General features: G+C 51.5%; 2 protein-coding genes across 4 annotated transcripts; one reads left to right on the plus strand and one right to left on the minus strand.

Annotated features, from left to right (window-relative positions):
• Positions 1-144: 144 nt before the first annotated feature.
• ofd1 (OFD1 centriole and centriolar satellite protein) lies at positions 145-12,935 on the plus strand. 3 transcript variants are annotated; one of them, XM_060039351.1, is made up of 22 exons: positions 145-444; positions 526-729; positions 827-895; positions 998-1,025; positions 1,118-1,225; positions 1,442-1,578; positions 1,845-2,018; positions 2,199-2,305; positions 2,404-2,523; positions 2,987-3,060; positions 3,176-3,267; positions 3,441-3,630; positions 4,404-4,534; positions 5,205-5,316; positions 5,591-6,472; positions 6,883-7,051; positions 7,788-7,879; positions 9,507-9,623; positions 10,992-11,131; positions 11,349-11,576; positions 11,667-11,725; positions 12,274-12,935. In XM_060039351.1, the coding sequence occupies exons 1-22, from the start codon at positions 349-351 to the stop codon at positions 12,317-12,319; spliced, it is 3,375 nt and encodes a 1,124-aa protein (XP_059895334.1). In that variant the 5' UTR covers positions 145-348; the 3' UTR covers positions 12,320-12,935. The 3 variants fall into 3 exon arrangements, with proteins under 3 accessions (XP_059895334.1, XP_059895335.1, XP_059895336.1); XM_060039352.1 differs by having other exon boundaries at positions 5,771-6,472; XM_060039353.1 differs by lacking the exon at positions 5,591-6,472.
• gpm6bb (glycoprotein M6Bb) lies at positions 12,502-21,065 on the minus strand (the record flags this gene model as incomplete). The annotated part of the gene is made up of 6 exons (XM_060040491.1): positions 12,502-14,630; positions 17,328-17,393; positions 17,673-17,746; positions 18,303-18,471; positions 18,794-18,950; positions 20,851-21,065. Coding segments are annotated over 6 exons (831 nt in total), but the record flags the coding sequence as incomplete, so codon positions are not given.
• Positions 21,066-24,916: the final 3,851 nt, after the last annotated feature.

A 24,916-nucleotide genomic window follows, 5' to 3' on the forward strand; every position in this document is an offset into this window, starting at 1 on the left:
ATAATTTAAAAACGAATAGGAACACGTTTGTGAGTAGGTCCATTCAACATTATTATTTAATTATTCTGTTTGTACAATTTCAATGATAATTTTCATATTTTAGAGATACTACACGTCACTAATTCGCGCCAGTGGTGAGCGGCGTCGATTGGTTGGTTTTAAATCCCTGATGATTTGAGTTGATGAGACGCCACTCGGCTGCTATGTCGGTTGCTAGGATGAAGACCTGATGGAATAATCCTATTCGGATGTCATTTTATGTTAAAAGCTAATGCTTTGATAACATTTCGACCACTGTCCACCCTGTGATCGCTGGCTCCCTCACTTTGTGGTCTCGGTTCTCCAGTCATGTCTGGCGCCCGGGAGGACCTCCTATCTCCCGACGAGCTGAGGAAGAGACTCTACCAGACCTTTAAGAGTAAAGGGGTGCTCGACACGCTCAAAGTAAGCAGATGTCCTCGTAAATCACCTTGTTTCCCTTCGCAGTTGTGAAGAGGATGATCGCCAGTCCTATTTTCTCTGCAGACTCAGCTGCGGAATCAGCTGATCCAGGAGCTGAAGCATCCTCTGCTGGGTGGAGGAGACTCCGTCCCTGGATCGGTGTCTCCCAGACCCGACTCTCTCCTGCTCTCAGCGTCCAACACCATAGTGGCTGACTACCTCAAGACCTCTGGCCATGAATACACCCTGTCTGTGTTTTACCCTGAGAGCGGCTTGCGTAAAGACAAGGTTATAACACGTCTGTGGTTGCATCTTCCCCTGTTCGCCCGGTTTGTGTTCAGCACATATTTAATGATGTTATTTCCTCTGCCACTTTGTACTGTAGATCCTGAGTACAAAGGACCTTCTCCAGTTCATGAAGATCAGTCATCATTCTCCACTTTACAAATCATTGGTAGGAAGTGTTCTTGGAAAGTATCAAGGCCAGGGACATTGGTATTCAAGTCTTGTTTAAGTGACTTCTCTCTCTATGTCTGCATGATTCCTCTCTCCACAGACGTCCAATGAGGCTGAGGCTGGAACGGGTATGCAGAATCATCTTTTTGACTGGACACCACCTGCTGTTTAAATACGTTCATAACGCGCTGATACACAGAGCGCTGTTTATGTCCTCCAGGTTTCCTGACGAGTCTGCTGACCCATCTAGCAGATCCCCGCGGCGACAGGTCCTGCTCCGACGCCGACACGCAGACCGCCTCCGCAGGGGGTCACAGAGAATCCCTCGGTACGATCGCAACACTCTGGACCTTGCTTGTATAGCATGACATACTGCACTGTAGCTAATGGGATTTGTGTCGCGCACACTCACTCACTCACTGTCTCACTCACTGACTCACTCACTCACTCACTCACTCACTCATCACTCACTCACTCTCTCTAACACACACAAACACAAAAACACACACACGCATGTTGTCCCTGACGGTGTGACTCTTTACAGTCGACAAGATGAAGATGATTGACCAGGAGTACGAGGGTCTGCATCACCGGGGAGACCGGGGGACGTCCTGTGAATCCAAACTGTCTGCGTATAAAAGAGAGCTGGATTCACAGATGCATGCCGAAATGAACCTAAAGGTAGGCTGTTTTATGTATAATTGTGGTATAAGATAATAACATATGGTTCTTTGTGTGTGTGTATATTTATATATAGCTGTGTGTGTGTGTGTCTGAGCAGAGTGTACAATGAGTTTCCTACTACAGATTTAAAAATAATATTAATAGATTAGTAATAAGCTTAATAAAATAGGGTGTACGTAACAATAATTTCCTGCCAAATTATGATAACGTACTGTGAGCACACTGGCTGTTTAAAACGTGTCTTCCTTTTTGTGATTCTCTAGATGCAACATTTTAAAGACGTGGAACTGGCCAGGGTGAAGATGGACGAACAAACCAGATCCCAGAAGGAGTTTGCCAAGTTCAGACAAGACGTGGAGAGGACATACGAGATGAAGGCCAACGCTCTGATGAACCGGGAGAAGAACGCCATCGACCGCTTACAGAAGCAGCAAGAGGTACGCCGGGGTAGAGACGAATGTCAAGGAAAACACTGCGGCCCTCACCACAGCCAGGCCCTCATCACCATTACCATTTGGACCATTCTAGCTCTTGGTCCAGGCCTGAAACTCTTTTTGTGAGTTATCATTGATTCCTCAACCCATCGTAATGCTAAATGTACTTTGCTTGTTTCTCAGATAGATGAAAATAACGTGTACATGCAGAGGCAAACGCTTCTAAAAGAAATCGAAAAGGTGCGGAACAGAGAAAACGACCTGAAACTAAGGACGGAGGGGTTTGAAAAGTAAGGCAAGAATAATATAGTATATTATAATGATAAAACGCAATAACTGTCAGAGCGACGGCTAGGAGGCACGCAACGTAACGTGATGTTGCCGGCAGGACGTGTGAAATGCACGCGGACAAGGTGAAGGCCCTGGAGGATCTCCTGAGGAGGAGAGAGCTCGCGGTGAGAACCAGCGAAGAAACGTATGATCAGAAGCTCCACAACGAAGTCTCCAGGTACAACTCTTCTGCACGTCCCTCTAGGTTCCACCCCATCTGTCCTCAGTCTTCCTTTAGGTGTCGTAGAGCAACATGTCTTACCCCTACCTTCAGGTTTCCCTTATTGTGTACATAAAGGTTAATAGTGTTCTAATGAAACACAATTAGGTAACACGAATATGTCATAGTTATCATTACAAACCTTTCAGAGTAATCGCACACAATTGATCGTTTGGTTTTTCCAATTGCATTTCTTCAAAATGAAAGCCCTGCACACATTGGTCTCTTGTCTGGTTTTAGTCTTGCATCTGATGGATAAATCACAAGTATATATTTATGATTGGTGTTCTATACCTAAGTGTCAGTGTTCTATATAACATGCACACCTCGGTCAGAGGCTGAACCACGTCATAACCCCAGGATGTGGTCAGTGATCGTACCGTACAGCATATCACAGAGCCCTCATTCTCCTTATCCTCAGATATAAGAGTGAGCTGAAGGAGGAGTTCTCCCAAAGGACGGAACAGCTCACAGAGAACGAGAACAGGAACAAAGGCACGCATCTTTGATCTTTAACCTCTCTAAAACAAATACTGAATGAACGCAAGAAAATGACTGCAGTGTGTGTGTGTGTGTATATGACATTAATTTTCCGTTTTCGCCTTCGCAGTGGAAACGGCGCGCATACAGAAGGAGACCGCCGACCTGGACGCTAAAAGAGACGAGCACCTGGAGGCCTGCGCGGAGCTGCGCCGCGTGCAGGTAAGCTCTGCGGGAGGTGTGGACTCAGCAGGGGGGGGGTCTACTCACTCAGCACTGCGCCCTGCAGACGCCAACTCAGACCCCCCGCTCTGTTAGTAGTCGACTCCGTTGCTGGTGCCTTCCACCTTCGGGACGCACCGTTTGAAGGGGCCTGTTCCCTCCGGTGTCTGCAGGGGGCGCTGGAGGCGTCGCAGCAGCAGGCCTCTCTGCTCGGCCAGCAGGGGGAGCTGCTGAGGGAGCGGCTGGAGGCGGTGGGCGACTACCCGGCTCTGAAGAGGGAGAAGGCGGAGCTGCAGGAGGAGCTGCGGCGCCTGAGGAGGCAGCTGGAGGAGGCGCAGGAGGAGAGCCAGCTGCTCCGCTCAGGTAGGGAGCCAGAGCCCTCGGGGTCCCCCAGCGCCGTCAAACAGACTCCAGGCTCTTTCTTTGTTGAGGAAGGGTTTATTCAAGAGTCCCTCAAGACGCTTCCCAGATGTTGGTAACCCATCAGGGCCAATGGCCTCTCTTAAAAAGGTGTGTTAACTCTGGCTTGGTCTTCTAAAGATCAGTTTATTGGTTTAGTTGTCAGGGACCTGAACAGAACAGGTTCTATACCAGAGTTTGCAAAGTAATCGTATCCTTCTAAAGGTGTTGTGTTAACTCTGACATCATTGCGTACTTCTAAAGATGTGTTTACTCTGTCCTGTCCTCTAAAGATGTGTTACTCTGTCCCCGGGACAGAGTAACACATCTTTAGAGGACGGGACAGTGTCCCGTCCTCTAAAGATGTGTTTCTCTGTCCTGTCCTCTAATCATATGAACTCTGTCCCGTTCTCTAAAGATGTGTTTCTCTGTCCTGTCCTCTAATCATATGAACTCTGTCCCGTTCTCTAAAGATGTGTTTCTCTGTCCTGCCCTCTAAAGATGTGTTTCTCTGTCCTGTCCTCTAAACATGTGTTACTCTGTCCCCGGACGGGACACTGTCCCGTCCTCTAAAGATGTGTTTCTCTGTCCTGTCCTCCAAACATGTGATACTTTGTCCCGTTCCCTAAAGATGTGTTTCTCTGTCACGTCCTCTAAAGCTGTGTTTCTCTGTCCCGTCCTCTAAAGCTGTGTTTCTCTGTCCCGTCCTCTAAAGTTGTGTTTCTCTGTCCTGCCAGCGGCGGCCAGGCCGTCGGAGGAGCAGCGGGCCCTGCAGAAGGAGGTGCAGCGGCTGCGGGCGGACCGCAGGCAGGAGCAGGAGGAGTCAGGCAGGCAGAGGCAGGTGCTGCAGGCCCAGCTCCAGGGAGAGGTCCGTGCCGCCGCCTCCCTCTCTCCTCTCCTCCTCCCTCACTCACTCCTCACAGAGTGTGGGGAAACTGTGCAGACGGCTCTGTCTCATTTCACTCTCTGGTAGAAATGTGCCACCAGGGAGAGGCTTGACCACCTAAAGCTGCTCCGATCAAATCCTTCTGTCTCTTCCTTTCTTACTTTCAATCCATCAATTTTTTCTTAATCTTTCATCTTATTTTCTCAATCTTTCTTTCTTCCTCCTTTTAAAATATATTTCCTATTATTCTTTTGTCTCTTTCTATCCTACCTCCCATCTTCTTCCTGATCCACTCAACGTGCCGGTAACCCTCCTGCCCACCACCCACCGTCTCCCTCTCCCCCCGCCCACCGTCCTCTCCCTCTGCCCTCCCCCTCCCCGTCCTCCTCCCCCTCTCCGTCCTCCTCCCCCTCTCCCTCCCCGTCCTCCTCCCCCCCTCCCCCTCCGTCCCCCTCCCCCTCTCCCTCCTCCTCCCCCTCTCCGTCCTCCTCCCCCTCCCCCTCCCCCTCTCCATCTCCGTCCTCCTCCCCCTCTCCCTCTCCGTCCTCCTCCCCGTCCCCCCTCCCTCTCCGTCCTCCTCTCCCTCTCCGTCCTCCTCCTCCTCCCCCTCCCCCTCCCTCCGCCCACCGTCCTCTCCGTCTGCCCTCCCCAGGCAGAGCGCTGCGCCCTCCTCCAGGCCCAGCTGATGGAGAGTGAGGAGAAGCGCCACTGGCTCGACACCCGCGCTGAGGAGATGAAGCTGCAGCTGCGGCAGACGCAGCAAGGTACGTCACGCTCCGCTCTGCACGGCGATCACCCCCCTTGGACCTCCTTTCCTTTCATAGTTTCCCATTTTTTCCACGGCTGTCGTACTCGAGGTTTAAAGAGTGAACACATCAAGGTTCACCTTTAAGGTCCTCATGTGTTCATCTAGTGGGGCTCCTCCGCCTAAAACCCCTCCTGTAGTTGATAGTTACTCCCTCTGGCGCTCTCCTTACTGGTGGTTGGTCTCTTCACCTCCCTCCTCCTCTCCGTCTGACCCGGGCTGTGGGGGGTCAGCCCTGGAGAACGAGGTCCTCCGTAACCCCAAACCCTCGCTGGTGGACCGCTCGGTCCTGGAGCTCAGCGGCGACGCGCGGGTCCCCCCCGACGTCTACGCCCGGCTGCCCTCCCTCCTCCTGGGTCACTATGACGACGCTGCTGCTCCCGGTGGTGGTGGTGGTGGTGGTGGTGGTGTAGGTGAAGCAGCCGGAGCCCTGAGAGGACGGGCCCCCCCGCGCTGGGCCCCCGGCGTCTCCCCGGAGCCCGAGGAGACGGAGCTGCTGGCCGGAGCCAAGGCCCGGATCCGTGAGTTGGAGCGGGAGGCGGAGACCCTGGAGGAGGCGTACCGGAGCTACCAGCAGAGGGCGCTGCGGGCCCCCGGGGCCCACCTGATGCTGGAGGCGCGGCCCTGGTCCCCCCCGCCGAGGCACTACTCCCCCCCGAGGCACTACTCCCCCCCGCTGCCGCCCGCACGCCACGCCCATAGCCACACCCACAGCCGCGCCCACAGCCATGACCACGCCCACACCCGCGCCCCGCCGGCCCGGAGACCGCCCCCAGCGCACCGCTCCCGGCCTCCGTCCCCCCGGAGGTCTCGGGTCTCCGGGGCGCCGGCGTTCTCCCCTCCCCCGCCGCAACGACACGTCAGCCGCTGCACCCCCGCAGGCACCCCCTCCCCGGACCCCGACGCCACGCCCCCCCCCCGGTCCAGGGCGGCCTCCGCGGACCGACGCCGGCCCTCGGGCCCCGGCGGAGACCCGGACCTCGGGTCGTTCGCCGAGCCCTCCTCCGTCACGCCGTGCTCCGTCACGCCGTCCCCGCCCGGCTCCGCCTCCAGACGCCTCTCCTCCGCCCCCCTCTCCACCTCCAGACAGAGGCCTCGCCCGAAGCGCACAGAAGGTATATGTCAGGGCCGCTCGATTATGGAGAAAAATCATCATCACGATTATTTTGGTCAATATTGAGATCACGATTATCCAGAAGATTTTTTGTTTTGAGTTTGGAAACACAATGTATTTTTTTCAGCGTATCTCTCACAAAAAACATTTTGGAACTGAGAAAAATACACAAAAAAATCCTCCAAAAGAAAATGTTCAAAACTAAAATAATGTACAGATATGTATCCAGCTGTTCTGCACTTTCTTTTTTTTATGAAAAATGGAAAACTCGATTATGTTAATTTTGATCGATTGTATGTTGACCGTCGCCACACCTCAGCACACGTCATTCATAAATCGTCGGATGTTAGAACCTGTCCTCACCTTCTCCCCCGCTCCTCTAACATGTTCTCCACCCTCCGTTCCCTCCAGGGGTCATGGCGTTCCCCGAGCTCCCCCCCCAGGGAGGTCTCTCCCCCCTGGGAGGTCTCTCCCCAGCCCCCCTCGGAGACCGGACCCCGCCGTCCGAGGGGGGCTTCTCCCCGGACCTCAGCCCCCCTCACGCCCCCCAGCTCCAGAGCACGGCGCGCGACCACACCAGGTACCGTCTCACCGAGGGTGGGGTTCAGCCCGGTGGGTCCCCTGGAGGGTGGGGTTCACACCAGGTACCGTCTCACCGAGGGTGGGGTTCAGCCCGGTGGGTCCCCTGGAGGGTGGGGTTCACACCAGGTACCGTCTCACCGAGGGTGGGGTTCAGCCCGGTGGGTCCCCTGGAGGGTGGGGTTCACACCAGGTACCGTCTCACCGAGGGTGGGGTTCAGCCCGGTGGGTCCCCTGGAGGGTGGGGTTCACACCAGGTACCGTCTCACCGAGGGTGGGGTTCAGCCCGGTGGGTCTCCTGGAGGGTGGGGTTCAGCCCGGTGGGTCTCCTCGAGGGTGGGGTTCAGCCCGGTGTGTCTCCCCGAGGGTGGGGTTCAGCCCGGTGGGTCTCCTGGTGCTGTTCAGACCTAGCCTGGCTACTGCCAGACCGAGCTCAATCCCAGATTGCACGTTGGTCTGGGGAGGCTGCTGTCAGAGGCGTGGTCAACGGGCATCAAATGACTCTGTACGCAATTGGCTGCTTCCATGTCTCATTGTGTTGAACCAGCCAATAGCGTGCCAGGGGGAAAAGCCAGCTTGGTGATTGGCTCCCTGCAAAAAAACGTATCGGAAGCAGAAATAAATGTATTGCTCTTCTCCGTACCCTGCAGCCGGTCAGATTCAAATCGCCGGCAAAATGGGCTGGGGTCTAGTTCAGCCCCTCATCGTCTCTCTGTTGTGGCTCCTCCCCCCTCCAGCCCGCCGCGCCCCCCCCAGCCGTTCTCCAGCTCCGAGTCGTCCCCCCGGCCCGAGGAGATCCACTTGGAGGACCTCTCCACCACCCTGCCAGGTACTCTCAGCCCGCCGTGTGAGTCTCTCCCCGTGGGGTGAACAGTTCCGTGGAATGAGCCGGAGTGGCGGGCGACGCCGTTTGACTCCCGGCCGGAGGAGACTGGGGGGGTCCGCAGCCTCAACGGAATCATCTGCCCCTCAGAGGACCTGTGCTGGGTTCACCGTCGCTTTGGACGAGGGCATCAGCTCGCGGTTAATAAAACACCGTGGATAGCTTCACACGAGGGGCTAGCTCTGTTTTATATCCAACCGTCCCATCGGTTCCCTTATTATAGATGCAGGAGCCAATTGCTTTGTTGTCATTTAGTTGTTGTTTTCAGTGTGTGTGTGTGTGTGTGTGTGTGTGTGTGTGTGTGTGTGTGTCTGTGTGTCTGTGTGTCTGTGTGTCTGTGTGTCTGTGTGTCTGTGTGTCTGTGTGTGTCTGTGTGTGTGTGTGTGTGTGGGGGGGTTTAGTTAATTGATGTGTATGCTCGCTGTGTGAGCTGCCAAAACGGGGCAAGTTGTGCCTAAAAGGAAAGGACCTGAAGCCTTGGGAGTGGTTGTGGCTGGAAAAGCACAATGTTTTTAGACCTTATACATATTATAATATATATACTTATACTGTAGGTTTTATAAGTGCGTTGTGTGCGTCCTCAACTGAGGACTCGGGTTGTGAGAGACCGGACGGACGGGGTTTGGAACTTGCGTGTTCCTGGTGTGGTCGAGTCCTGGGGCTTAGTCTGCAGTCCCTGTTTGTGTGTCTGTGTGAGATGAGTGACAAGAGGGCGCTGCCTGGCCCGGTAGATATCTACTGCCACAGCTCATGTTGCTAGATGACGGCAGATGTGTCTGAAGACCGACCATCACTGCAGGATGTGGATCAGGGGAGACGAGGCCTCAGGGTTTAGGATCTGTTGGCCCTCACAGCGCTGGTCCTCTGGTCAGGAGCGTCTCCAGGGATGGACCCAGCCTGACGTACACTCCGATCCCTCAGAGGACAGCCGTGTTTAACCGGGGTTTCTACCACTCAACTCCCAACACGTGTCACACGTCCATGCCCGGTCAGATCCACGCACGTCCAGCCAACGACGTGCACGTGCTGTGCTATTCTGGAGCGAGAGTTATTAATAAAACCCATCGTTGATGGAGAGATTAATCCATAAAAATCCCTGCCTCACATTGGCTGCTTTGTCCGACGCGGACGTGTTGTCCATCTCAAGACACGCCGGGGATTCCTTTAGACCGCACTCCCGAGATTAGCATCCATTCACTTGTGTACCGAACAGAAGTGTTACTGTGCGGCCCCCCGGCATACGAGCCACAGCGCATCAGAGTGGTTCGCCGGGGACTGGAGGAAGAGGGTTTTTTTTTTTTTAGGTGCGAGCATTTTCATGAATTCATGAATTCGCAAGCAGCCCTTACAGTGGCGGCATAAAGGAGTGCTCTAAGTGGCTCTGGGATTATCACGCTGGCTCTGTTTTAATGAATGTGTGACCGGCCCGCGACGTGTCCCTTCAGCGCGCCGCACAAAGGGCCCAGGCGAAGGGCCCGTGATTATGTATTCCGGGCGGCGCTCGGCCCGCTGCACTGTGGCGCCCCCCCCCCCCCCCCCTCTCACAGGCCCTCTTTGTCCGTCTCCCTTCCAGAGCCCGGCAGCATTCCAGAGCTGCTCCTGGACACGGCGGCCCCTCGGCCCCCCCGGGAGGGCCCCGGCGGAGCGGTGCCCCCCCCAGAGACCCCCGTACCGCAGGGAGGACATGGGGGTGAGTCGCTGGCGGCTGCTGCGCTTCTGTCCGAGCGTTTGACAGAAGTTCCCTTCGAGCGTCCTCACCGCCCAAACCCCTGATGTATCTACCCCCTACACCACCCTAATGTATCTACCCCCTACACCACCCTGATGTATCTACCCCCTACACCACCCTAATGTATCTACCCCCTACACCACCCTAATGTATCTACCCCCTACACCACCCTGATGTATCTACCCCCTACACCACCCTAATGTATCTACCCCCTACACCACCCTAATGTATCTACCCCCTACACCACCCTGATGTATCTACCCCCTACACCACCCTAATGTATCTACCCCCTACACCACCCTAATGTATCTACCCCCTACACCACCCTAATGTATCTACCCCCTACACCACCCTGATGTATCTACCCCCTACACCACCCTAATGTATCTACCCCCTACACCACCCTGATGTATCTACCCCCTACACCACCCTAATGTATCTACCCCCTACACCACCCTGATGTATCTACCCCCTACACCACCCTAATGTATCTACCCCCTACACCACCCTGATGTATCTACCCCCTACACCACCCTAATGTATCTACCCCCTACACCACCCTAATGTATCTACCCCCTACACCACCCTGATGTATCTACCCCCTACACCACCCTAATGTATCTACCCCCTACACCACCCTAATGTATCTACCCCCTACACCACCCTAATGTATCTATCCCCTACACCACCCTGATGTATCTACCCCCTACACCACCCTGATGTATCTACCCCCTACACCACCCTGATGTATCTACCCCCTACACCACCCTGATGTATCTACCCCCTACACCACCCTAATGTATCTATCCCCTAAACCACCCTGATGTATCTACCCCCTACACCACCCTGATGTATCTACCCCCTACACCACCCTGATGTAAATTCGCTCATCCTTGTATAGAATGAAGAGGTGCTGTACCAAAACGTAATTATAGTTTGCATAAAAAAACAAATAATAATTTGGGTCGCACATAAATTGACAGGGTCGGTCGGAAACCGGAACCAAACAAAAAAATGTTTTAGGCCCGATGTATCTACCCCCTAGACCCTGATGTATCTATCCCCTACACCACCCTGATGTATCTACCCCCTAGACCCTGATGTATCTATCCCCTACACCACCCTGATGTATCTACCCCCTAGACCCTGATGTATCTATCCCCTACACCACCCTGATGTATCTACCCCCTAGACCCTGATGTATCTACCCCCTCCACCAGCCCCCTGGTGTTAGAATTCGTTGGGTTGGGGTACGGGACATCGGGGTACGGGACATCGGGGTACGAGGCGTCGGGGTACGAGGGGTCTGACCGAGCCTTGGGTCCCCAGACGCGGCCCCTGGGGAGTCCGCCGCAGAGGAGCACGAGGAGGAGAGGGAGAGGAGGGAGAGGAGGGAGCGACGGCAGCGGGAGCAGGAGGAGGCCAAGCTGAGGGAGCAGGAGGAGCTGAGCCGGCTGGAGAGGGAGACGGTAAACCACGTCCTGTCTGGGGGGGGGCTGTCGCTATAGCAACATACCACTGGATTGTAGCTTTATAAGATGGGTTTCCCCCTGTGTGTGTGTGTGTGTGTGTGTGTGTGTGTGTGTGTGTGTGTGTGTGTGTGTGTGTGTGTGTGTGTGTGTGTGTGTGTGTGTGTGTGTGTGTGTGTGTGTGTGTGTGTGTGTGTGTGTGTGTGATCATGATCAGACTCCGCTGGAAGTGAAGAACGCTGAAAGGAGTGATGGCGAAGATGAGAGGGAGGAGAAGGAGGAGGCGGTGGGAGGGAAGCAAAGCGAAGAGGAGGAGCAGCAGCAGCAGGAGGAGGGAAAGGAAGAGGACGGCAGCAGAGGCGGCGTCACGAGGAGCCCGGCAGAAGACCCTCTGCAGAAGTACATGAAGATGGTCCTGGAGGCAAGGGGAGCCAAGCGGGCGCAGGTGAAGAGTCTGCTTCACGCTCAGCACCTCCCTGTTATGAAGGCGAATGGCAACACCAGGTCATCTCTCTCTTCTGTGTCGTCTCCTCAGAGCCCGGCTGGGGCCGGCAGCCCGGACGCTAGGAGTTTGTCCGAGGAGAGAGACGACAGGTACGGGTAAACACACGACGAGCGACGAGGGAAAGCAGATGTGCGGTTTACATAACGAGCTTCATAAAAGCAGACGTACAGTTTACATACGGAGCCGTAGCTCACCTCAATAAGAGCAGATGTACAGCTTACATACCGAGCTTCAATAAAAGCAGCGGTACAGTTTACATAGGGAGCTCCGTTAAAATCAGATATACAGTTTACATACTGAGCTTCAATAAGGGCAGATGTACTGTTTAAATAGGGAGTGTCAATGAAAGCAGTCTTACAGTTAACATACGGAGCTTCAATAAAAGCAGATGCTGTTTTGGGGGTGTGTGGGATCGTTTATCTAAGATCTGTATGCATGGGAATTCCCGAAGGCAGATGCAAGACCTCCCACCGCTCCCAAACAGCTGTTTGATTGATTCCCCTCATCGATTTACTGCTTTGGGAAGCAGAGTTTATACAAGCTCTTTGGAGCTTCCTGGTCAAGTGGCCGGAGAACACGTTAGGCCTTTATGAGTTTGTTTAGTGTCGGTGCTGAATGTGCTGTGTTGTGTTCCCAGCATCGCAGCATTCTCACATGAGGCCGTGGACGATGACTTCTGGTGACCCGACTTGAACCGAACTCTACTGTCTTATCTACTTTGTATTGTACAGTCGACACACACTAGCGCCCTATTCACTGTACGAGTACCAATAAACACTTTTTTTTTTTACTTTTATTTCAATAAAGTACTTTTTTATTTAACATGCCACTCATTTGTTGGTGCGAATGAAAAATAAAAACAACATTTTGAATACATTTTTTTATTTGTAGTTTTTTTTTTTTGTAAAAACATTCAACAGGCTGAGAGCAGACGGGTGACATCATGAGGTGGACTCACGCCAGACAGGAAGTGGGATTGTTGTTCTTCCTGTGTTTGATAGAAGCCTGGTTCGCCTCCACAGCTCTCTGTGTCTATGTAATAATTCTGCCATCTGACTGCCTTGTTCCGGTGGCTCTCCCTTCATACTGGGCGGTAGGAGCTCACAGTCGGGTTCTTTTTTGGTGTGAAAACATTGCAAATACATATCACACACTTGGGCTGAATCTACAGTGTAGATCGCCATATCCAATTTCAATAAACGCCACTATCACTGGAACTTATTCCACTGAAGTAGGGGGACAATTGAACCGCTGAAATCAATTCCCAAGCCGTTAACCCTCATAGAAAACAGTGAACATTGTCCGTAACAAAATACTATAGGCATCATGTGGGGGTTGATCTCAATAAACAGAAAGACTACATCACCTACTCTACGGCTACACGTGTACAAAGTGACGGTACTTCGTAAATGAGTTAGAAAAAAGGGTGGGAAGGGGGCAAACACTGCCTACGATGTCAGTACAAATCACTGCACATCCATTGTGTCACCGTGGCAACGATATTCTTCATGCAATAAAGAAATTAACAACACCATATTTCTGTAACATCCTCATCTAACAGAAAGAAATTAAGTGATCACAATTGCATTAAAAACAGATGCAATGACAAGAAAACGAGTCTATTTTATCTCCTTGAACGATTAAAAAATAACATTCAGAACATTTATCACACCATACATCATGTAGTGATTTGTAATTCCATACATTAAATGTATGTACATTTTGAATTCAGTCTTCAAATTGATTAATCAATTATTTTTTTGCCAACAATTCCTTAAAGATCCAATTATTTTACAGATAGTGGTAAAGACGATTAGCTGTGAAGCAGGTTGGTCAACATGGTGGAGATGGTTTGGTCCTACTGGGCATGCCGGACTGGTCGAGCCGTCCCAGTAACCAGGCAGGTACATGTAGTGGTGCATAAACCTCTCTACTGAAACTACCGGCCTAAGCGTGTGGAAGTGGTCCTTGGTCATTTCAAGCCATTCATCAATCGTGTGGAAGCCTGAGGTAGAGTTAGTATCTATGCCGTTCATTTCTATCACTTCGATCAGGTTAGACTAAGGCCAATCACGGCCTGACATGAATGAAATGCTGGTCGCTTGCATCAGATGTTGCTGCAGACTGGTTATGAAGGGATCAGGGCCTGTATGTATGCTGGTTATAAGCGCTGAATGGAGCTGATGTTAAACTCCCTCCCCTCGGCAGCCATCATAACACTGTGACGTACTCTTTGTCTTCAGGTGCAGAAGGTTAACCTGACTTTGAACACAAGGCCTTTCATGCACTGGTGAGACGGAGAAGTGATGCTTTGTTTTTGGAAAAGGAAAGAAAACCTCTTTGTGCTGACGATGACCTTGTGTCATCTTGTTTGGAAATCACGGACATAGACGAGACCACGCAACACCGTCAAACAACTTGTGGCTTTCTTCATGCCTAATGTGAGAATACTCCATCTAACATCTAACGTTTGGTGACCAGGTCAGCCGGCTTTGAACAAAGCGCTAGCGAAAACAAAAAAGCTCAGCCAAAACATTGAAGAAGAAACGGAAGAAATGCGACACACAGATAAAGTTCAAACACACGGACCGGTGAGTTAGCACAGAAAGCCGCAACATGGACGCATTAGTGTGTTAGAAGCCTGGTTAGCGCTGCACAGTGTGAGGGGATTTGGCAGGTTATTCATGTGAACCCAGTGCTCTCTCTGCCCAGAAAAGGGCCGCCAGCATTGGCCTCCATGGTGTCTTGTGTATTGTGTATTGTCTTGTCTGTGTGTGCGTGTGGGTGTGTGGGTGTGGTTGCGTGCATGCGTGTGTGTGTGTGTGTGCGTGTGCGTCCTCATCCTTATGTGTAGGTATTGAGGCATTCCTTGGAGCGTGACGTGATGTCCAGGAGCTCCTGCTCCTCCTTCAGTTTGATGTCTTGGTAGGCATGCATGTGACTGGCGTCCTTAAGGTAGGCCCAGTTTGCGGAGAGAATCATGAGGAAGTGGACCTGCAAGAGAAGGTGAGGTGGAGGGACTGTGAGCGAGTCCGGGGACGGCAAGCTCAGACAGGAGTCAAGAGTCGCACACAAACACACGCACGCACGCAGTTAAGCTTGTCAGAAGACACAACGCACACAACACACACACCAACACACGCACAAACACACACACACACACACGCAGTTAAGATTGTCAGAAGACACAACACACGTAACACATAACGCACACACGTTACACTTATCAAGATTATTACAGATTATATACAGGAGAGGTGTTGAATGGAGGAGAGGCAGGAAGCAGAGGCATGCAGGCTGAAGGGTGATGGCAGCGGACGCACACACACACACACACAGAGGAGGTTAGTAGAACCTCTGAGCTCCAACGCCGCTCTGAGCTCCAACAAGCGACCCTATCCCCCGAGGTTCTGTATCGTGGTCGTTTAATTAAGTGATAAGAAATACACGGCGGGAATATCTTGTAAACAAAGATTGTTTATTTATGTATAGAAAGAAACTACAGTCTGCCAAAATCATAGGAGAGAATTAAATATATGAAAATGAAGTATAAGTAAACGGAAACATATAAAATAATCTCCAAAGAAAAATTTTAAGCATGCAGGCATACAGTTTATAAAAACACCAACAAAGGGGTCTTTAATGGCACTTCTGAGTTAATAAGGGGAATGTTTGACACAGATCATCATAATGAAAGATAAAAACAGCCTTTGATTCAGCAAAAATATTTACATTTTTGCCCAGTCTTAAGAAAAAAGAAGCGAATTGCATTCATGTATAATATATGTCAAGAAACAGAAGCGGTTGAGTGCCGTGCGGCTGTACTGCCTCGAGGCCTCTCTATAGAGCAAGGCATCGAACCTCCTCCTACGCCGCGGTGTAACCCTAACCCCACATGATAATACTGCTGGTGTTGGAGAGGCGTTTTAGTTTGGCTATTCTGAGTGAAGATCCAGAATACATTGCGGTGTAATACTCTGTGGTTGACCGGTTGGCACGACGACGTGTAAACGAAGGTTGGGATGTTTTATGGGTTTTAGCACTCCAATGCTACGTTGCTAACGTGGTGTCTAGAGCTAGTCTGGTTACAAAGACATCGCTAACAGGTCTGTCACTAACTCGTTAGAAAGGCCTGAAGCATTAGATCGTTTCCTGTTTCTAATCTTTATATCTGTTGACTTTAGGATGACTTATTTATTCACAGTTTAAGCCTCAGGTGGTTAAGAATCCCCATCTGCGTAAATACACTTATTCCTTAATTTGTCCCAGTTTAGATTTTGAAATTGCATTTTTACTTTGCTTTTATCGCCACAAATTTGAATTTTATATTTATATATATATTTTAACATATACATAAACAATGTTTATAGAGTGTTCGCAAGGGATTGTAAAAGCTAGCATAGCCAGGGGGACAGTTTGAAAGGCAGATCTGAGACAGAGCTGGATGTCTGTGTAGTAAAACCTTTATATATAATCTGATGGTGATACACCCAGAGGCCTTGGGGAACCAGAACTATCCGGTTCCCCAGACGGCCGTCTGCCCCCAGGTTCTCCCCTGGTATCAGATGCTAGAAGATGCACGCAATCAGCTATGTACACTTTTCACGAACGCTAATGAATAAAATGTTTCTATTCCCTCGTTTTTTTTAGTTTATTTTTTCCTTTCTTTGTTGTCAGTGGCAACTGTCTCTACTTGGCAACGGACTCAAATCGCTGCACTGTGCGCTCAGAAAAAAAAAGACAGAAAACAAAAACAGGTTTAAAACTTAGTGCAGCAGTCTTCTCGACTCTTAAACTTCAAAACGGCAAAGTTATAAGTGGTAGCCATCATGTAGATCAGCTGGTGGAAGAGAACAGAAACAAGGAGGTCAGAGAAACCGTGAAGCCATGCCAGCGACCCCCCCCCCCCCCCCCACAACACACTCCTTCTCAGGGCCAGCAACACGTTAGACGTTGCTACGTTGACCTCGTTGCTACGGTGATCTGGTTACCTCTCTGCCCCTCTACCCTTCGACCCCTAGCTGGGCTCCATGTTCTGATGGATGCTAATATCATGGATGCTAAGTTCCTCATCGTTCCACACAGACGTGCCGTTTGGGAAGCAATGGTCAGATTAGCGAAGCACGCTGTCTCCTTCACTCTTAATCGGGGCGTGGGCCTTTAAAGGTGTTGTAGGTAGGATTCAAGAGCTGTCATTTAATCTGTTAGGAATACCACAGCTATCTGTCTGCTGTATGTGAGTCAAATGCTCTGTGAGGACGTCTGTTCTGGGTGTGACTGGCTCTGACCGGGACAATAAAGCGTTTAGAACTCTCCCGGGCAGTCCCTGACCAATCAGGACATCTTTCTCTTGATTGGTTCAGGGGCTCCATATTAGTCAATCAGAGGTGCGTGGAAAGCAACACTCCTCAATGTTGGGGAGCAGAGAGGGGGGGGGGGGGGGGGGACAGTGCTTTTTAAACCTCTCCACGGCGCTCAAACCTTCCCTACAGCACCTTTGAGGGGGTAAAGCGACACCGGACAGCGGATGGGTTTGGAGCTGAGCTGTGAGCCGTCATGCAGCCTCACCCTGGAGGTGAGGAGGGCCTCAGCGGTACGAGCAGAGTGACTCCGCCCGGGGCCTACTGCTACACGCGTGCAGAGGATGGGCGACTACAGGATGAGCGGGGGGGGGGGGGGGAGGGTGCTTACCAGAGCGATGACGGTGGCCCCCGCCCCGGCACAGGCCACGATGTACAGGTGGTAAGACAGGTAGAACTGGGGAGGGGGGGGGGGGGGGAGGAACAAAGGACATCAGAATTACATTATTTGTGGGTTCCATGGAAAATTACTGTAATTCATTTCGTAAAAAACATTATTTTCTTTAATCAACAAAATAGAACGGAGATTTTAAAGCTCAGTCATTTGCCATTTAAATGTATTAATTATAATTCTGTAGTGCGATGGACTCCACTTCTCCCAGACGCGTTCGTGGTGAATGGGTCTGCGGGTTGGGTCGTCTGCCTGACGGGTGTCTGTGGGACTAGAAGGCCTCACCTCGTTGGTGTTGCAGATTTCTTCGAGCGCGGAGCCACAGGCCTTGCCCGGGGTGGCGTTCCAGGGGATGATACCTGCAGCAGCAACCCAGAGCCATGGTGCATTAGGGTTACACATCGTGTCTCTACACACGCCCTGATCCCTTCCTGAGAGCGAGCGTGATGGACCCCAGAGGTCTGGAGGACCAGCCATCCTAACATCTGCTACAATAGAAGTTACTTCCTTGTCTCGATTCAGCGTGAGCAAGCTGCTGCGATGTAGACAAAACCGTACGACTCTTGGTCTTCTGTGTTCTCTGGAATTTATATGAACGTGATGGAGTAACTCATAATGCACCTCAGTGCAGGGTTCAATATTGGTCAGGACGGAGTTTGTGAACAAAATAATGGTGATTCGCCATACAAGTACTTTAGTTTTGGTGGAGCCAGAGGAGACGGTTACTATGGTAACATCACCCAGACCTGCATTGTCCCTGAACTTTGATCAGCCAGAAATACCTTCCAGGTGTAAACAACACCAGGCCAAGTGTGATGATTGTATAAAGGAAACGTATATTGTTACGCGTGATCTCTGGACTTCACTATAACGTCATGGGGCTACCCATAATGCACCTCAGTGCAGTGTCCTCACCGTACTGACGGACGTCAACGCAGATGGAGTCGATGTTGGTGATGTTGGCCACAGGGGACCTCATAGCCGTGCAGGTGGACCACATGTTGTAGAACAGGAAGACCGGCACGGCGGAGAAGCCAAACACGCCCAGCCAGGCCACACCCAGGATGTAGGTCAGGAACACAAACTGACCAATCAGAGAGAGACGACGGGTCACGTTAGCCTCTTAGCATCTTCATTAAAAACTCACCTTATATTTATTTATATAATTACATCTAAGAATTATATTATATAATTATTGTTATTCGTATTCTTTCCTATATATTGTGCCATACACATAATTAACTGTATCTGCATATATTTCTACATGTTTCTTAAACTTTTCCATTCGTTCATAAATGTCTAACATTAATGTATGTGGCTGTATGTTTACGTCTTCCTTTGTGTTTCGGGGAATGTCAGTAACCGTGGCGACGCGGCGCCGAGCAGCGGTGACCATAGCAACGTACCAGCCCGCTGATGCAGCGGCCGCAGATGGTGGTCTTGAACTCGCTGTGCAGCTCCTTGACTGCGCTGGTGGTGTAGAAGCCCTCGGCCAATAGGATGATCCCGTACAGGAAGAAGAAGGAGGCGATGCCGTAGATCACGTACTGCATCATCTGCACACTGTGGGGGTCATGTGACAGTCAGGGTCATGTGACAGACAGGGTCATGTGACGAGTGTTAGTCACTCACAGATCTCCACCACCAACGGCATGATTGGTCCAAACCAATAGGAACCCAGAGGTAGTGAAGCAGCTGTTGACCAGATATGAGCTCATCTCATCAGACCAGACCCGAGTGGGGGCTACACACTGGTGGTGGTAAGTGAAGTCCCCCCTTCACTGTAAAGCGTCTTTGAGTGTCTAGAAAAGCGCTATATAAATTCAATCCGTTATTGTTATTATTATTATTCAAGATATGGACGTAGCATCCGTTTACTCACACATTGGCCTACACACAACCGTTTTGAGGACGTCATTCTGCCTTTGATGTATGCCACTATTGTTTAAGATCTTTCCACCAGCGGGGGGAAACGATCTATTACGGCACATCGAGTTAAGGACTTAAATGGCCGCCTAACAGCCTCTGGCTGACAGGCTTATCTGTAATAACTTTTATGATGCGGTATGATTATGGCTCCGCATCCCCTTACCGCCAGCCACCTTACGGCCGGCAGAGGAGCAGTCCCCTCGCTTCCACAAACAGACGGTTAGGTCATACAGACAACGAGACGCAGTAAACAAGATTCAGCGACTGCGACCTTCGCCTGGGGCCACGGGCACTAGAAGTGTCACGGCGGAGTGATGGTGTTTGAAATACCGCCGCTCGGAAGTGAGACGCTAGGCAGCTCTCTTTCCCGGGTTCTTCCTGGAATCTTGAAATCATTAGCGGAGCCGAGCTGATAAATTGTCAGCAGATGGTCGCGGCTGAGCTGGAGGCTTTGGTTTCCTGCGCGGGTAGTAAGCTCTGTGTTCTAAAAGTGGACAGATAGGAGGACGACAGACACATCTGCTGGGAGACACACGCACGACCCCGGCCGGCGCAGTCCTAAGTTAAACAGCCCACTCACCGCTGTGTATCCTTCAACGTATAAAACCAGCGCTCAGGTTCCCTGCTCGGCCCCCCTCCCCTCTCTCACACTGGAGACTAATGGAGACGCTGATGAGAAGGACCAGAGGTCCTTATATGGTGTTTTCTCGAGGATGACGGGGCTCGCTCTGAGCGACTCCACTGTCTCGCTATACAAATAACACTGCATGAGTGGAGTCATTAAACGTGTGCTGGGTCTGGTTCAGGTCCTGGTCCAAACATCACGGAACTTCTTCTGATGGTGATGGTTTGGAGTGTGGACTGCAGTTCATGTCAAATGGGCTTGTGAGTTTTTGAGACCAGAGACGGCCTGGGACTCTACTCTACTCTGCAGTACCCAGGTCGGCTAGGAGGCCCTTGTGAAGGACCCCCTCTCCAAGGAGAGATCAGAGGTCTGTCTCAGGACGGCTTCGTCATACCCCCTGGCCAAACGCTTTGCTTGCAAAGCTTAATTAGTTCCAAATGCAATCGCTCTACTGAGTAAGGCCTGTCAGGTCTTACTCAAGACCTGACCCCCTGTGGGGGTGGGGGTGGAGGAGACGGGTGGAGGGCGGGGGTTGAGGGGGGGATGGAGGAGGTGAGTGGAGCTGGGGGGTAGAGGAGGTGGGTGGAGGTAAGGGGTTGGAGGAGACGGTTGGGGCCTGGGGGGTGGAGGAGACGGGTGGAGGGAGGAGTGGAGGAGGTGGGTGAAGGCCGGAGGGTGAAGGAGGTGGGTGGGGCTTGGGGGATGGAGGAGGAGGGTGGGGGAGGTGGAAGGTGGAGGTTGGAGGAGTTGGAAGATGGAGGTTGGAGGAGGTGGTTGGAGGAGGCGGGTGGAGATGGGTGGAGATGGGTGGAGGAGGCGGGTGGGGTCGGAGGAGGTGGTTGGCGGAGGGGGATCAAGGAGGTGGGTGAGAGAGGTGGGTGTAGGCGGGCGGCCGTGTCCACTACTCACACGTCGGTCAGCAGGGCGTGGCTGCTGGTCACGGTGCTGAAGTGGGCCTCCAGGAGGCTTACGGTGCCGGTCAGCGCCACGTGTCCGCAGCCGCAGAACAGCGCCACGCCCGAGAAGCACAGGATGGTGGCCACCAGCGAGGCGTAGGGGACCCCGCCCAGGCACTTGATGCAGCACTCGAAGCAGCCTGCAGGGGGAGACACCAGGGAGAAGAGTTAACAACACTGTTTTACTGGTGTATCAGATGGAGCGATGTCAACGGGCCTCCACCCCAGGCTCATATAAGGGGCTGTAGTTTGTTGTACTGGTTCTGACTGGTAGGACTGGGACTAATCACAGTGAAGGACCACTGAAACACTTTTAATCAGGAACCCGGTTTGATTGAGCGACGTCCCAAGGTCTCAATCTGCAACGATGACAGATTAACACGGCAGCCTGATTCTGACTCAGCAGGACGGATTGGTGCGCTATGTTGAAGACACTCCGAACACTCTGATTGGTCCAGAGCTAGCCTGGGGTGTAACACAGCGTAGCCGCCGGTGACGGAGAGAGGCTCCTAGTGGGGTTGTGGTTCGGGGGCACCTTGTCGAAGCTGTTAAGAGCTGAATGACCTTTCACGGCCGCAGTAAGAGCACTAATGGCTCCCTGTACCGGATCGGAGCCCGGGGACCGACCGGGCGGTAATGGAGTCAATCAGCGGCGCTGGCCGGTTATGACCCGGCGGGGCCCAGGTTGGGGCCCAGGTGGTCCACCTCCATTTGAATAACCCGGTGATACAGACGCACTCAGGCTTGCAGTTACATACGTGGCAGTTCCAATCAGCGTGGCTGCCATTTAAAGCTCAGGCCCACCACCACAGACACCCGCGCAGCACTCATGATGAAGTCGGATCCAATAAGGCTTCTGAACACGGTCGTATTTCTGAGTAGGAACACCAGCAACATGTCCCCACCAATCATTGCTTGGTTTAATTGTTGACTTTTGATTAATAGAATTACTAAATCCTCTCTCGACCTACCCTGTGTGTCCCTACCCACCCAAATGATGACTCTCATGCCCGTGCACTTTGTGCACGTGAAGGCCAAGTTGGGGCTGATTTGCAATGCTAATAGCTCATGGTTATTCAGTGGATTCTGACAGTGGCATTTCGTTGATTCTATTTTTAGGGCCTTTTTTATTTCCCTCCTCAAACGCCCTCCTGCCCAGTCTTTGTGTATTCCAAGGTATTCTGGCATAATAAATCCTACGCTAAACTTTAAAAGTCCACCAGTGAGTCTGTCACATTGAAATAAATATTTCTGCTCTGCCTTCACTGTGTAAAGAGTGTAATTCTGCAGACAGACAAACAGACAGACACACCAAATATTGGTTCAGCAGGAGATGGACAGAGACCAAGTTGCTTGGCTTTTCCACGCGGTGGAACCCTGAATGCCTTGTGTGTGTGGAGGCTCCTGGCCCGGCCAGGCTAAATTAAAGGCGATATATTGGTGTTTGGGTAAACGCTGGCCGTAAGGAGGCTCAACTCGACCCTTTGTGGAGCAGAACCGGACGGGGAAAGCATTTGTCTTCTGGGGGTAAAGAGAGGATCGCCATGGCAGCCAGCATCAGAGGCCAGGGAGTGTTCCCTGGTTGGGGAGGCTGGCTGAAACCATGACCCACATATCTGGGGGACGAACCCTCAAAGAAGAGAGAGAGAGAGAGAGAGAGAGAGAGAGAGAGAGAGAGAGAGAGAGAGAGAGAGAGAGAGAGAGAGAGAGAGAGAGAGAGAGAGAGAGACCCACACACATCCAGGCAGAGAGCGAGAGAGATAATAAAAGAGCTAAGGAGAGAGCAGTGCAGACATCAACAGGATATTGAACCCAACCAAGGAGCCATTCATTTCCAAAATCAGCCTCACTGTCTGATGCCTTTGATGGAGAGGAAGAGGCTTGATATAATTACAATATGCCTGATATAGTTGGAACGACAGACAGCAGGGCGTGTGAGGCTGAGTAGCAGTCACACCCGTTCATTGTCGTCCAATTCATCATTGTGTGAGCCATCCTCCTTTGTGTCGGTTAGGTCTATCGGTTCAACCTAGCCTTCAAATGCATTGAATTCTCCATGAGATCAGCTGTCCAAAGATAGCAGATAGCAGATAGCACGACGCTAGACACTGCAGTGATGCTAGTGTCCTGGCTTATTGGGTTTTCGTCAGAAGGTCAGAGAGAGAGAGAGAGAGAGAGAGAGATAGAGAGAGAGAAAGAGAGAGAAAGAGAGAGAGAGAGAGAGAGAGAGAGAGAGAGAGAGAGAGAGAGAGAGAGAGAGAGAGAGAGAGAGAGAATGTGTGTTAAAAGCAATAACGCACACTCGATCAATGAGCCATCCGTTTATAGAGTGGGTTTTGGCCTGGTTTTGTAAGCCACGTTCAGTCTGGGCATGTTAGTGGAATACTCATGCGTGGGGTTCACCGCACTCACAGCAGCCATCAATAATACTCTTTACTCCAGGCCAGCGAAGAGGGTTATACGAGGAATATACAGGGAACTATCTTTCATTGGAAGAGCTGTGTGTCCTTCGAAAGCCTCTGCTTTGTCTTGGTGTATGTCTGGCAATAATGACAAAACAATGGACCCTTTCAAGTACCTATTTAAACCGTCTTCTAACAGTCATGTGTCCAAAGGCCTCCATTGTATTACGTGAGTCCAGCGTTTGACTTGATTTTATATTTCCTTGCTATGAAGCTACAGCTTTCAGATTTATTTCCCCGGGAGGAACCCCATTAATACCCATAAAGCCACGGGGGTGTTTTCACAGCTGGAGAGGAAACATTGGCTGGTCGGCGCTGGTGCTGTTTGGGTTGTTTTGAGACAACAGGGTCAGGGGGAAGGTCTACCGAGAAGGTATACACAGTTTGACTGTGAGGGAACTCAAGAATACCATCACACAAAGTAACAGTATACGAGTCTCCCCATAAAACACCCAGCATCACAGCCAGCTCCAGACATACCCCCCGACACATTCCACATTCCGACAGTAAAGCCTGCAGTGATGGCCGTCTGGTGGAGAATAGGGCTTCTCAGCGTGCTTGTGTTAATACCGCTGACAGTTTTTGAGACGTTATCATAATATATCAGCGATGTTGTCCTCATATTCTGTCCATATTCTGCTCTGCAGTCTACATCACTCCCAGCCAACGGACTGCATACTTGAGTGTCACACTCTTTCCAACTCCCTTATGATACAAAAGTGGTTGGATTGAACACCAGATTTATGTGGTGCTCTTCAGTCAACTGTGGAGGAGGCAAGGCTGACTGGGAATGATTGGTGACATGGCTCAGACACACACAGACACACAGACACACAGGCTACCGGATCACATCAACAGTAGGACCTCCTTGCTCACCCTAACACACCATGCTAACCCTAACCAACCAAGCCAACCCTAACCAAACATGCTAGTACCTCCCCTGCTAACCCAAACCATCCATCTATAGCTAGTACCTCCTAACCCTAATCACTCATATCGTAGCTCATTGCTAACCCTAACCATCCATGCTATTGCCTCCATGCTAACCCTAACTATCCATGCTAGTGCCTCCATGCTAACCCTAACCACCACCACACATCACACACAAAAGACCAAAATGGAGCCCTACTGGCTCGTGTTTGCAGTGACGCACTCTAGTGGCAGTGACACTGTGTGTTGTTGTGTGTTTTCTCTTTGATGACTTTCACATGCGTCTGGGCCGTGACGGATGCACCGCACGGCCTGCAGCTTCTGGAAGCCCCCCATGAAGGACCAACGAGGATGGCTAGGAAGGAGAAGAAGTGAGAGAGAGAGAGAGTGGACAGAGTGGATAGTGTATGAAGGGTTGTGTGTGTGTGTGTGTGTGTGTGTGTGTGTGTGTGTGTGTGTGTGTGTGTGTGTGTGTCTGTGTGTGTGTGTGCGTGTGTGTGTGTGTGTGTGTCTGTGTGTGTGTGTGTGTGTGTTTGGGAGCGGGAGTGAGACAGACAGACTTGAGAGACAAAGTGAGAGAGAGTGAGACAGATCCCCGTAATGTCAATAAGAAAAGGGAGAGGGGGG

The sequence above is a fragment of the Gadus macrocephalus genome, chromosome 20 (genome assembly GCF_031168955.1).
Source record: "Gadus macrocephalus chromosome 20, ASM3116895v1".
NCBI lineage: Eukaryota > Metazoa > Chordata > Actinopteri > Gadiformes > Gadidae > Gadus > Gadus macrocephalus.

Bases quoted from the DNA above. Each gene is read 5' to 3' on its own strand.
- ofd1 (XM_060039351.1), top strand. From the start codon at position 349: ATGTCTGGCGCCCGGGAGGACCTCCTATCTCCCGACGAGCTGAGGAAG. The intron at 3,268-3,440 runs GTAAGCTCTGCG...CGGTGTCTGCAG, and splicing joins CGGAGCTGCGCCGCGTGCAG to GGGGCGCTGGAGGCGTCGCA. The intron at 7,880-9,506 runs GTACTCTCAGCC...TCTCCCTTCCAG, and splicing joins CCTCTCCACCACCCTGCCAG to AGCCCGGCAGCATTCCAGAG.